Here is a 12,820-nt window from a genome sequence, read left to right as displayed (position 1 = left end):
AGAAGAACGGATCTTGTTAATCCTTAAGTATATTTGAGGTACAACTTGAAGCTGTATGAATTACCTTAATTCAATCTTTTTTTAAAAAAAAGAAAAAAAGAGATTTGCCTGCAATTCTAACTGTTGGTACCAATCGAGGTGAAGATTTGACTATCTCATCATTTTTTATTATTTTTGAAAAAAAAGAAAAAAATTGTCTTTTGAGTTTGTTCATTATAAAAAGTTTTATTAAGTTAGTCTTATATGTGTGAGACGTCTATCTTACTTCATTGGATTGTTTATCCCAAAATGAGATATACCTTATTTTAGGCTTTAAATATAGCAAGGAATACCATCTGCATATTTCATGGTTCATATTGTGCATTTTCTACTGATAATCTTTCAGACTCTGTGCAACATTCATCATCCACAAGAATGGAACTACATTTGACCCGATTCTTGCCTCGACAGGATATGAAGGCGCCACAATGGCTCGGTCATATACCCAGTGTGATTATTACTTCTCCATACAATAAAAACTGGGACAGAATTTTTGAAAATATTTCAAAAATTCACAATAGAGATAACCAACAAGTCAATATTGAAGATCATTTTGAGACTTGCCATAATTCTAACTGGGACAAAATTTTGAGTAGGACCTCAAAATTCTGATAAGTGCTGCGAGAAGCTTGATAGCAACTACAAAGAGCATGCATCTCTAGTTAATTCATGCATCACGAGTTGATATTCATGCATTGCGAGTCAATTCATGCATCGAGAGTCAATTCATGCATCAATAGTAAATATTCATACATCACTAGTTAATATTCATGCATCGCGAGTTAATATTCATGCATCGTGAATTAATATTCATGCATTGCGAGAAGGTTTCATACCTCGCAGAAAATTTATGCATCGCGAGAAGATTTCATACCTCGCAGAAAATTCATACATCGCGAGAAGATTTCATACCTCGCAGAAAATTCATGCATTGCGAGAAGATTCCATACCTCGCAGAAAATTCCATGCATCGCGAGAAGATTCCATTCCTCGCAGAAAATTCATGCATCACTAGTTAATTCATACATCAAGAGTTAATTCAAGCATTGCGAGTTAATATTCATGCATCGAGAGTCAAATCATGCATCACTAGTTAATATTCATGCATCGCGAGTTAATTCATGCATTGCGAGTTAATATTCATGCATTGCGAGTTAATATTCATGCATCGCGAATTAATATTCATGCATTGCGAGAAGATTTCATACCTCGCAGAAAATTCTTTCCAACTATTTATAAGGAGTCACTAATTTGGATCTTTAATCAATATAATTATTCTTTCAAAGCCAAAAATCGCATGATCTAACTTCTTAAACAACAAAATGAATGATTATATTGCTCTTGAAACAACAAAACAAATCATTCAACTCTTAAAAGAAGTTCAACTTACTCCAGAGGACAATCCCAAAAGCAACTTCGTTTTCTAAGGGAGAGTGGACTAAAAAAAAAGAAGTGTCATGTGTCATGCTTTTGTAGACTATACATTAAAGAAAGTTGATTCCTCAATTAAACTAGCTTCCTTATCTTCTCTTCCCTCCCAACAACTTCACTCCAGAGGAATTGCATATTCTTAAGCGAGAAGGCTTCTGTCATCGATCTTGACATTAAACCACTATCTATGCATGTATTTTCAGTCTGAACTGACGAATCATTTATTTTTTGGATGGTGTCAAACAATGGTGCTTGTGTTGTGGGAGATGCGCGCACGTAGGGTTCGACCTGCTTTCCGCCTAAAAGAACTGCTCAATAACTAGCCGGACTAGTGGGGGCCCTATCAGTATATAGAGACATACTGAAAGCCATCTATCAAGATTTCTTGGATCCAAGAGGTCAACAAAGGCAAAACAAATCATGTTTGTATCAAAGATATTCACAATCTTTCTCTTGCAAACATAGCCTAATTAAGCTTATTCGAACCATACAACACCTAATAAAAATTATAGCAAGTCAAAAATCTAATAACTCAAAACAAATTACGAATTACGAAATAGAAACAAATTAAAATGAAAAGGAGAGGAATGAAACAAAACAAAAAAGAGGTGAACGAATAATAATGACGAAGAGTTACTTTTGATTCAAAAGAAGAAATTTTGAACTACGTTTGAATTCAATTTGAACTTTAGATGTTTGAGTGAAAATTTAGAGTTCTTCTTTGTTAGGGTCGGGAAGCTGGGTTATAAGAAGGGAAAATAATCATTGGGCATTTTTAATTAAAAAATAAAATAAAATGAGTTTATTAATGTATTAACACGCAAAACTATGTGAAGCGAAACACATACAAAATTGGGTTATACAAAAGATAAATAAATACATTTTTGTATTCTTAAGATGTGTAGTAGATCGTTCCAATATTAAAAACGTGTTACTGATATGTTTATCGTATCAAATATTTACTCCTACATTAAGGTAGAAAAATGTGATGCAAGAAAATAAATGTATAGCGCACCCAACTATCATTCATCCCCATGCCCTGATCCCACCCACCACTTGCCATCTTCTAGCCCCTCTCTCTCTCTCTCTCTCTCTCTCCTCTGCTTTTACTAGTATCTACAAACTCTCTTCAATACCACTCTCCAATCTGTGCTCTCCACTTTAACTTCCATTTTTCTCTCTCTAGAAAATCACCATGTTTGATGATTCTGTATCTACTGTGTATTCTTCAATTTGGGCATCCATGAATAGCTGGTTCACTCCAACTGTTCTTTTTGTTCTTCTCAATGTTATGATAGGTACCATTGCTTTTACTTCTTCCTTAGCTAACCAAAAACATAATCATCCAAAACAACAAGAAGACAACTCACATCAACAGGAAGATTACTCACAAAATCGACAACAGCCCACTAAACTTGTGAGATCTCCTTCTCTTCTTCAACGCATCAAATCCATTAATTTCGCCAATTACAGATCTCATGAACATCCCCATCAGCAAGAAACCCCACCATTTGAACCACCAACACATTACATTTTTGAACCAGCTCCTGAACATACTACCGTAGAACCAGACACCACCACCACCCAGTATGTTTTCAATCAAGACAAGAATGTCCAAAAGCCACAAACCCACTACGATTTCCAGCAAATACATCAGGAAAATCTCCCAGATACACAGACCCAGTACCTATTTCAGCACACCCAAGAACAAAAATTCGGAAATATTGAACCGGACTTCCATTTTGAAGAAACCCTTCATGATAAATCGAAATCGACCCAGTTCAATTTCCAGCACACCCACGAACAGAAACTTAAAGATATGGAGACCCATTTCAATTTTCAGCATATCGAGGAGGAAAACGAAGATGAAGAAGAGGAAGGTGAGATGAAGAGCTTGGATGAAGTGTACAGTCAGTTAAGTGAACGACATGTGAGCAGGAGCAGATCAGATACAAAGCCGTCAGCAGGTGAAGCTCCGGTGAAGTTACCGACGAAGATGAAGAAATCAGCAAGTATGAAATCGCCATTTGGGCATTTTGAAGAAGAAGAAATTGTGGAAGCTCGGCGGCCGGCGACTACAAGGGAGAAAAATGCTAAAAAAAGCGATGAAGACAATGAAGTCGATGCGAAAGCCGATGATTTCATTAACAAATTCAAGCAACAGTTGAAGTTGCAGAGGTTGGATTCCATTCTCAGGAGCAAGGAGACGACTGGCAGAGGGAGCTAAAGGTATAAACTTCTGGGGGTTAATTTTCAGTTTCTGATTAGTTTTTGGGGCAAACTGTAGAAATTGTTAAAGTAAGATCCAAATGTTGCAACTTTTTGTCAATTGTCTTTTCCTTTGAAATTCGACAAATCAAAGGCATTTTAGTAAAATTCAACTTATACCGCTAATATATAATTTGTGGTGTCTGAAAAATGTGGAGAAAAGATATTTTTTTAATGGGTGTTTAGAGCTAATTTCAGTGTAATGTGAATTTAGTCCACATTTTAAATTTCATGTTCAAATAGGTCATCTTATTTTTACTTTCCTTCAACAAATGTCCCCAAAGAAAATCTTCATTTTTTTGTTTTCTTTGTTTTAATGTACTTTTTGGTAAGTTTATTCTTCTTAATGACTGTTTATGGTGAAGAAAACAGTCACCATATGGTTCTGAATTTGTATTATTATCCTACCTTTGTATTTCTCACAATGAGCACATTATTAAGGAATTATATTGAGTCAAGAAAAAAATATTAGAACTGTGTTTTTCTTTTGTTCCCCATCTTGTGTTTGGGAATGATTTTGGAGTGCGAATAAATTTAAAATTATCATTAATAAGTTTCACGTTGGGTAAAAACACTTCCTTATAAGAGCAACACCATATTAAGGAGATTAATTCGAACCTAAAGTTTATGTTTAAGGATGAATGAGGATTAGCCCTCCATCTTAACCTTGGTAATATGTGAGTTGTCTTAACATGATGGCAAGTGTCCATTCTAACTAAGGTTGATTGTGGATGATTTTTGTTGTTTGTGAGATTATATTAGTTTTGCTAAAACCATATTGTTGAGACTTTTATTTTGGGAAAAATTATCTAAATTCATAACTTTATTTATTATATTCCTTCAAATTTCTATTCTTTGAAGAATTATAAAAATCTCGATTCTCTCCTATTTTTTGATACATTATTTTATGTGATTTGTCGACACATTTTGATATGTATCTTATCAAATTTAAGAGATTTTTGTAACTTGAAAAAGTATAGGAATGAAATGTAATTAACTCTTTTAACACTATAAAATTTGCGTAAAATTTAATCTTTCATTTTTTCCTCGTTTAACCTATAATTTTTTAAGGTAATATGGTTGGTTTTGGGTTAATACAAGTGTACAATATCTTATAAATAGTTTCTTTTTTCTTTTTTTGTCTTCGTGTAAGATTTTATTTACACACCTTCAACAATTTTCCCTTTGAATCAAGCTCCACGTAAGTTATCATTATTTATGTGTTAATTTATAGATTAATCGTGTGTCAGCCATATCAATCAAGTAGCTACAACCACCAAACTTAGCTTTTTTCTTTTGTTGCATGTGTTCTTTGGAGCTATTGAGTAAAGGTAGCAAAATAGTCTATACAAAAAGCAAAATGCAAATTAGTCCATACAAAAAGCAAATGCACTAAATCGAGTCACACACCATCACTTCTCCTTCTTCATACTTACGGTGAGTTTGAATTGAATATGATTTTTAGCTTATTTTATTATTTTGACTTTAAAATTAGTGTTTATAAATATTTTTTAACTTTACGTAAATATTTCAATATTGCTTAAAAGCATCTAAAATAAGTCAATCAAAACGGGCACTTGCACTATGTTTGGATCATTGTTATTCATTGTATTGTATTGTATCGTTTCTATACCTACAATGTTTGTTTTGATTATTACTTAAAATGTATTGTATTGTATTGTCTAATTTTATTGTTACGTAACAATGGAAAACCCTATTTCATGGAACAACCAATTTGGTGTGTTCCTATTGTTACTTAATTTCTTTTTCCAATTATATCTTTACATAATATTTCAAAATATTATTTTATCCTTTACCTTAATTATTTAAACCTAGTCAAACCTCCTACCCTAGAATAATTAAGGATATTTAAGTAAATTTATAAATTACATTACAGTACGATACAATTAAACCAAACAATTAAAATGTTACTAAACAACAACAAACAATATAATCTAGCCAAACATTATAGCTACCATGCAATAGAGTACAATACAATACAATACATTATGAAACAAGGGAAACATGACAAATATACCCCCAAACTATTGTAAATGCTATGTAAATACTATTCGTTATACTTTTAGGATGTTAATGCCCTTACCATTCAAATTTTGGTGTGTATATACCCTTTTTACTAACGGAGGGAAACGTGTCACAATCTAAAATATTTACTATTTTTTAATTAAATTTTTACCCATAATCAAAAGATTTATCCATATTAATTTAAAACCCACCCAAATAACATAATATCCAGTTCAAATAGAACCCAATTAGCAATGATCCAAATAAAACAATAGATAATAATGATTCAAACAAAGTGTTAGTCTCATGAATTTATTAACTCAATTAGCAATTGATGGACTACAATAACTTCATGATACTCTTAATAATGTTAATGTTCATTTTGAATCAAACCTGGATGATTTTCTTTAAAAAGAAAAATTTTAAAAAATCATATCATTGTGAATATTCAATACCTTATAAATATTTAGAGCTCGTTTGGTTATAAATTTTTCAAATAGTATTTGGGGAATAATTTAGCAAATAGTATTTGTTTATACAATTTGTTATTATTTAATAAATATTTTTGGCAAATTTCCAAATACTAGTTTTTTCTAATATTTGGGTCGCTCATTATTTTGAATCTTTTGAAAATTGAAATTTTACACCAAACTTTTATCTTTTAAAAATACTCTGTATAGTAGTTGTTTGCTTTGTATTACATAATTTTTTACGTGAAAATCAAAGTAATGATGAAATATTAAGTGAATATGAAAATGATGATATGATTGTTGATAAAAATAATGAACAATCGGCTTAGGGTAATAATGTCATGTGTTTTGTCTACTTCATGATATATGGAATGATGCTTGTTGCACTCCAAACTACCACATTGTTCTAGTGTCATGGATACTCCTTGTTATTTATTGCAACGAAGATCCAATTGACTTGTAATATAAAATTATGATTAGTTTTAATAGTATTTTAAACTTATGGGTATAAATCATATATTTTTTTAAAAAAATAAAATATATTTTCAAATATTATGTCCAAACACATAATCAAATTTTATCTAAATTTTTATCGAAATAATATTTATCAAAAATATTTGAAAATGTACCGTCAAACGCTAGTTTAGCGAGGAGTTGTGAATTGAATATTTAGAGGAAATTTAATGGTTTGCACTAGTATTTTTCCTTTGTTTAGGGGCAATCATATGATATTATGATGGTAGATGGGGCCAAGACCATATTTAAATGGTGACAGCTAATGAGTAACCCCTTTCACTAATTTTTAATTTATGGGAATTTTGTTGATAGGTCCCATTCACAAGTAATGTGCCACCATATGATCCAAAGTTGGGCCTTTTTCCTTGCTCACTTGCAGCATCTTCTAGTTAGACTAGACTAGAAGTTTCACTTTTTGTTGCAAATAATACATTAAACAATTGTTTTCTAATGCTAAAAAGATTTCTCAGTGCATAAGATAGTATGTTGTTATTATTAGTTCTTATTCTTCTTAATCTTAAAATAAGGGAGAGTTTAGTAAGATGGTTTGAAAATGAGTTAATATAAATATTAAAATTTGTATGAATAATATCTATTTGGTAGCTAATTAGTAGGTAAATATCAATAAAAGTTATGGTGAAGTAGGAAGTACTCTTTCAGTTTTAATTAAAGGTTTTGGGTTAAACTCTTCCTAGATATCGAGTCGCTTTTATTAGAGAGCGTTTTACCCTAACGAAGGACTTTCCAACGTAAATTTGAACTTAGTCGAATTTCAATGTGAATACTAATATTATGTATATATTAATTGGACTTAAATGTAAATATTAAACACCTGATGAGAAACCAAACCTAGGAGGTAATTATTCATATATAAATTAATATTGTGTTTGGTTTGCTATATATATATATATATATATATATATATATATATATATATATATATATATATATATATATATATATATATATATATAAGTAATACATGTGTATTTTGTTTTATATAGAAGAACTTATACAAAAATAACTAACTTTTATAGCTAAAATATGCGCATAAAATAATAGTTGAACTAATCACCACATTATTATGGAATCTTGTTATGTGCATGACTTCAAATAACTATTTAATTCATCTTCCTGTCGGCAAAGTGAATATTCACAAAAAAATAATATATGTAGTTGATGTATTATTATAAGGAGACAGCTAAGTGAATTACCTGTTGAGTATTTAATTATTCTTTGTATTAGTTATGTGTGAAAATAATAAGACAATAATTTATGAATTAGCACATGGCTTTTGGAATGGTCAAATAGAGAAACAATTTTAACTTACTCCACTAGATGACAAAAAAGGACAACAATTTCTTTTGAGCTTTAATATTTTTTAGATCAATCTATTATAGTATCATTTGCCTAAAATTGAAAGATTAAAAGAGAATAATTGTACTAGAAGGAATATTTGGTACGTAACATATCTAATTCTAACATAGATTTATCCTACAAATTAGTTTAGTACATTTTTGTGATTTTGGAGTTGGACTTGATTTTAGATTACAATTCATATAACTGAGAAAGAGCTAAATTTAAAGTGTTATAAGTTGAGTTTGTAATCTATCGAATTTAATATACTTTTACTTTTTAAGTTAATGGACACTTGATCATATTTTATTATGATTTTTATAAAAAATAGTTTTTCCTTTTAAAAATAGGAAATGATTTTTGAAATGATAAAGTAGAATTGAAAAAAAACAGCGAAAACATTTCATGACCAAACGTCTTAATTAGAGGTGTGCAAAAATCGAATTATCGATAAATTGAATTGAAAAAAAATGTTATTAGGTTATTACTATGGGGTTATTGGGTTTTTAATTGGTTTATAAAAAAGTTTATTGGGCTATTGGTTCGGTATTGATTTTTACTATTGGGTTATTGGGTAATTCGATAATCCAATAGGACAATAGTAATTTATTATTTTATCCTTTCTAATTATTAAATATTAATAATTTACAATATAATTAGACACTATAACTATATCAAATTATTGTTACTTTGCCAATTTTACTCCAGGTCTCTTCACTAGCTTTTACTGGTTACTTAAAATCTTAGATTAAAGTAAGGGGTTCACATTGTAAATATTTTAATTTTATTTTAATTTTAGTTTTAGTCTTGTTGGACTATTTTATTTTAGTTTTAGTTTGTGATTGTAGGTTGTAGCATTTGCAAGTTTGTAAAGGTCCGTAATGTGATTAACATAAAAAATTTCATACTATGTTTTGATGGTAACATGTAATTATAGCCTTCGTACTATATTTTCTCTTTATTGTTATAATTTCTCATTATTTTCTCTTTATTGTTATAATTTCTCATTATCTTTCTTGTTTCACTAAATCAAAGCACTTAGAGAAGTGAGAAGACATATAATATATTACAGACATTTTCTTATTGGGTAAATCGAAAATCGAACGGATAATGATAAAAAATTGATAAATCGAAAACCGATAAAAAATATCTTATTGATTTATTTTTGAGAATCAATAAATCGAATCAATAATATATAAAATCGAACCAAACTGACCAATGCACGCCCCCAATCTTTATACTTCACTTCAATGTGCTATGTTTGGGAATACTGGATTAGAAATGCTACTAGTTGCACTCATTTAACTTTCTATAAGCCCATTCAAACAAAACTTAATATTAATTAGATTTTTAAGGAAAGAGTATTGAAAAAACTCGTAAATTGGATTCAAACTATTAGTTTGATTCATAAATTACTGACAATCTTAAAAACACTTATTTACTTGACTAACTGAATTTAAATACTTTTTCAATCTTGAAATGTGAGTAAAACACACCCCTAAATTCTCGTCAAGTTTAAAAATGTTTTCAACATTTATCTCAACTTTTTATTTAAAGTCACATACTCTGATAAGAATTTGCGACCACTTACTATCAAAGGTATATCCCTTCTTGAAAAATTACATTATATATAGAGAATAAATTTTGATTTAATATATACATATATATTGACACTCTTGTCACTAGTTAAAAATAGTATATATATAAATTAAGTTGTTATCGTGTGTTCTTAGTAATATGTGAAAATATAATTCCGATAATATTTTAAAATAGTTTTTTCAATTGTTTTTATGAGTGTATAGCCAAAGAAAAGGTTGGGGAGGCAGGGGTTGAAAGAAGCATTATCGTCCAAATGTTGAATGATAGAAATAGCGGTGTTGTGGATATACTCTTCATATCTTTTTGGAACTATGCATCTTTGCTGATGGCACATCAACTTGTTACGATTATTATATATATATCTTCTCTAAATTGTTTGCTTCTATTCAAATCTTTATTTTTATGAAGCACAACAATCAGAAAAAAAAAATTGGTATAATTTTGTAAGTGAAATATATTTTTAAATTATGTCTTCACATTTCAATTATTCTTTCTAATAAAAATATTCTTTCAAGTATTTTACATTTAATAACTTTCGATCATCTATTAAAAGTTTGTCGGGAAAAGTATAAGTAGTATCTTCCTAGATTATGATAAAAGTCTCAGATACACATCTTAACTAAATTAAGTTCTTATTATCTCCTTAAACTAATTTTTTTTAAATTTTATACACCTTTTTTGCTTACATGACATTCAAATATCTTTGACGCGCCTCAACTGCGCGGAGTCATGAGTTGTGCCATATAAGTCAAAAGATGTACGATGTTATACATAAAATAAGTTCAAGGATCATAAAACCTTAATTGGGTTAAGATGTGTCTTTGAAATTTCGATCATAATCTAGGGGACATCCCTATGAGTGACCATATTAACTCAATCATCGTGTTGTTCGTCCTTAATTAGCTAGGAATAAACTAAACAACTTCGCTAAGTACCTAATTAGCATTTAAATTATCCAAGACTTCTTATATAATGGAAAATTTTAAACTCATGATATCCTCAAATGTCACGACCCAAAATGAGCCGCGAGTGGCACCCACACTTATCCTACTATGTGAGCGAACCAACCAATCTAAACCCCAACATTTCAATCATAATAAACAGAATATAATGCGGAGGACTTAAAACTCATTAACGAAAATCGATTAAATAACTTCTAAAACTCCATACTTATCATTCCCAAAATCTGGAAGTCATCATCACAATAACATTCTATCATCAAATTACTAATCTACGAGTATCTAGAAAGCTAAAATAAGTAAACAGATGGTCCATGCCCGAACTTCAAGGACATCAAGACATGAATGAGGGAGAATCCAGTCCGAGCTAGGAACAATAGCTCACCCTGAAATCTGACGTGATGAAGACTGGCTAGAGTTGAGGACGAGTTGAAGTCGATGGCACGTTTGCTGCACTCCACAAATAACAAAGAAGAAAATTACAAGTAGGGGTCAGTACAAGGCACAAGTACTGAGTAGGTATCATCGGCCAACTCAAAATAGAAAGCAATATATATCAGATAATAACATAAAATCAACTACAATACTCAACAGGTGGCAACAACAAGTACAAGAACCATTGGCAACAACACCAAGCACACCTATGAGGACTCAAGCCTCCACACCATACTCATTTGGGAAATAGGTTCTTTAAATCTGAGTATATTAGCATAATTCAAGATTCATTCTCTTTACTATCCTGGTGTCAGAACGTGACATTCCGATCCCCTCAATATTCATTCATCTTACTATCCTGGTGTCGGAACGTGACACTCCGATCCCCTACTATCCTGGTGTCGGAACGTGACACTCCGATCCCCTACTACTACGTGTCGGTTCGTGACACCCGATCCTCTACTATCCTGGTGTCGGAACGTGACACCCGATCCTCTACTATCCTGGTGTCGGAACGTGACACTCCGATCCCCTAATTCTACGTGTCGGTTCGTGACACCCGATCCCCTAATCTCATTCTTTCAGTTCATCAAGCCTTTTTTTATACCAAGGCATCATCATTAACAAAGAGGTTTTAAAGGTTTAAGATTCAACAGCCTCATCATGCTACTTCATCACAATTACATAATCACATCATGCAAGCACACAATTAAGCATATAGAAGACTTTACAAAATTACCCAATACATATCAATCGCTATTTAGAGTTTTACTACAGAATGGTATAAACCATAACCTACCTCCACCGAAGAATCGTGATCAAGCAATCTACTTCTCCAATGCTTTGCTTTCCTCTTCGTTTCTCCCTCTCTCGTTCGTTCTCCCCTCTTCTCTTTGTTCTTTCTATTTTTCCTTATTCAAACTCTTTTTCTTTTACCCTAATTACCATATAATTAAGTATAAAAAATGCTAAAAGTAACCCATTACTTATTTCAAGGTTATCTCCTTTAACCCCCAAGTAATTGAATTATTAACATTAAACCACTAACTTTATAATCACAAGCAGGAATAGTCTAAAACACCCCTTAGAAACTTTTAACAGAAATCCGACCCAGTCAGGGTTACACCGCCTGTGACGGCCCGTCGTGCCTGCGACGGTCCGTCCTGCTGCTTCCGTCACAAAGTTCAGAGAGTCAAATTACATTAAAGACTCTGTGACGGTCCGTCGTACCTACGACGGTCCGTGCTGCTCTTCTGTCGCGAAGTTCAGAGAGTCGATCTCAGTACCCAAATTTTCAGAGTCTAAGTATTTTGGAACGAGACCCCCTCGACGGTCCGTCATGCCGATGCCGGTCCGTCGTGGGATCCATCGACCCAGACAGTTATTATCAGAAATAAACTCTACTGCTCATAACGACTAAACAAGTCGTTACAATAGATACCAATTTACCCATCGTTCGTCCTCGAACGATCACAAGAAGAAAATAAGGGCGAGAAAGAGTACCTGAATCTGTGAAAAGGTGTGGATATATTTCTTGCATATCAGCCTCCTTCTCCCAAATGGACTCTTCAACTGGCCGATTCTTCCATTAAACCTTGATGGATGCAATCTCCCTGATCTCAACTTGCGGACTTCTCTATCTAAAATGGCAACAGGCTCCTCCTCATAAGACAAATTTTCATCAAGAAGAACTGAATCCCAACGAATGATGTAGTTTCCATC

General features: G+C 31.6%; 1 protein-coding gene across 1 annotated transcript; it reads left to right on the top strand.

Annotated features, from left to right (window-relative positions):
- Positions 1-2,378: 2,378 nt before the first annotated feature.
- LOC101258979 (pathogen-associated molecular patterns-induced protein A70) lies at positions 2,379-5,498 on the top strand. Its single transcript, XM_004245049.5, has one exon. It carries the CDS (start codon positions 2,666-2,668, stop codon positions 3,695-3,697), a length of 1,032 nt encoding a protein of 343 aa, XP_004245097.1. The 5' UTR covers positions 2,379-2,665; the 3' UTR covers positions 3,698-5,498.
- Positions 5,499-12,820: the final 7,322 nt, after the last annotated feature.

This window comes from Solanum lycopersicum, chromosome 8 (assembly GCF_036512215.1).
Source record: "Solanum lycopersicum chromosome 8, SLM_r2.1".
Taxonomy (NCBI): domain Eukaryota; kingdom Viridiplantae; phylum Streptophyta; class Magnoliopsida; order Solanales; family Solanaceae; genus Solanum; species Solanum lycopersicum.
The sequence above is the reverse complement of the archived record's forward strand: the minus strand, read 5'-3'. Positions and strand labels throughout refer to the sequence as shown.

Bases quoted from the DNA above. Each gene is read 5' to 3' on its own strand.
- LOC101258979 (XM_004245049.5), top strand. From the start codon at position 2,666: ATGTTTGATGATTCTGTATCTACTGTGTATTCTTCAATTTGGGCATCC.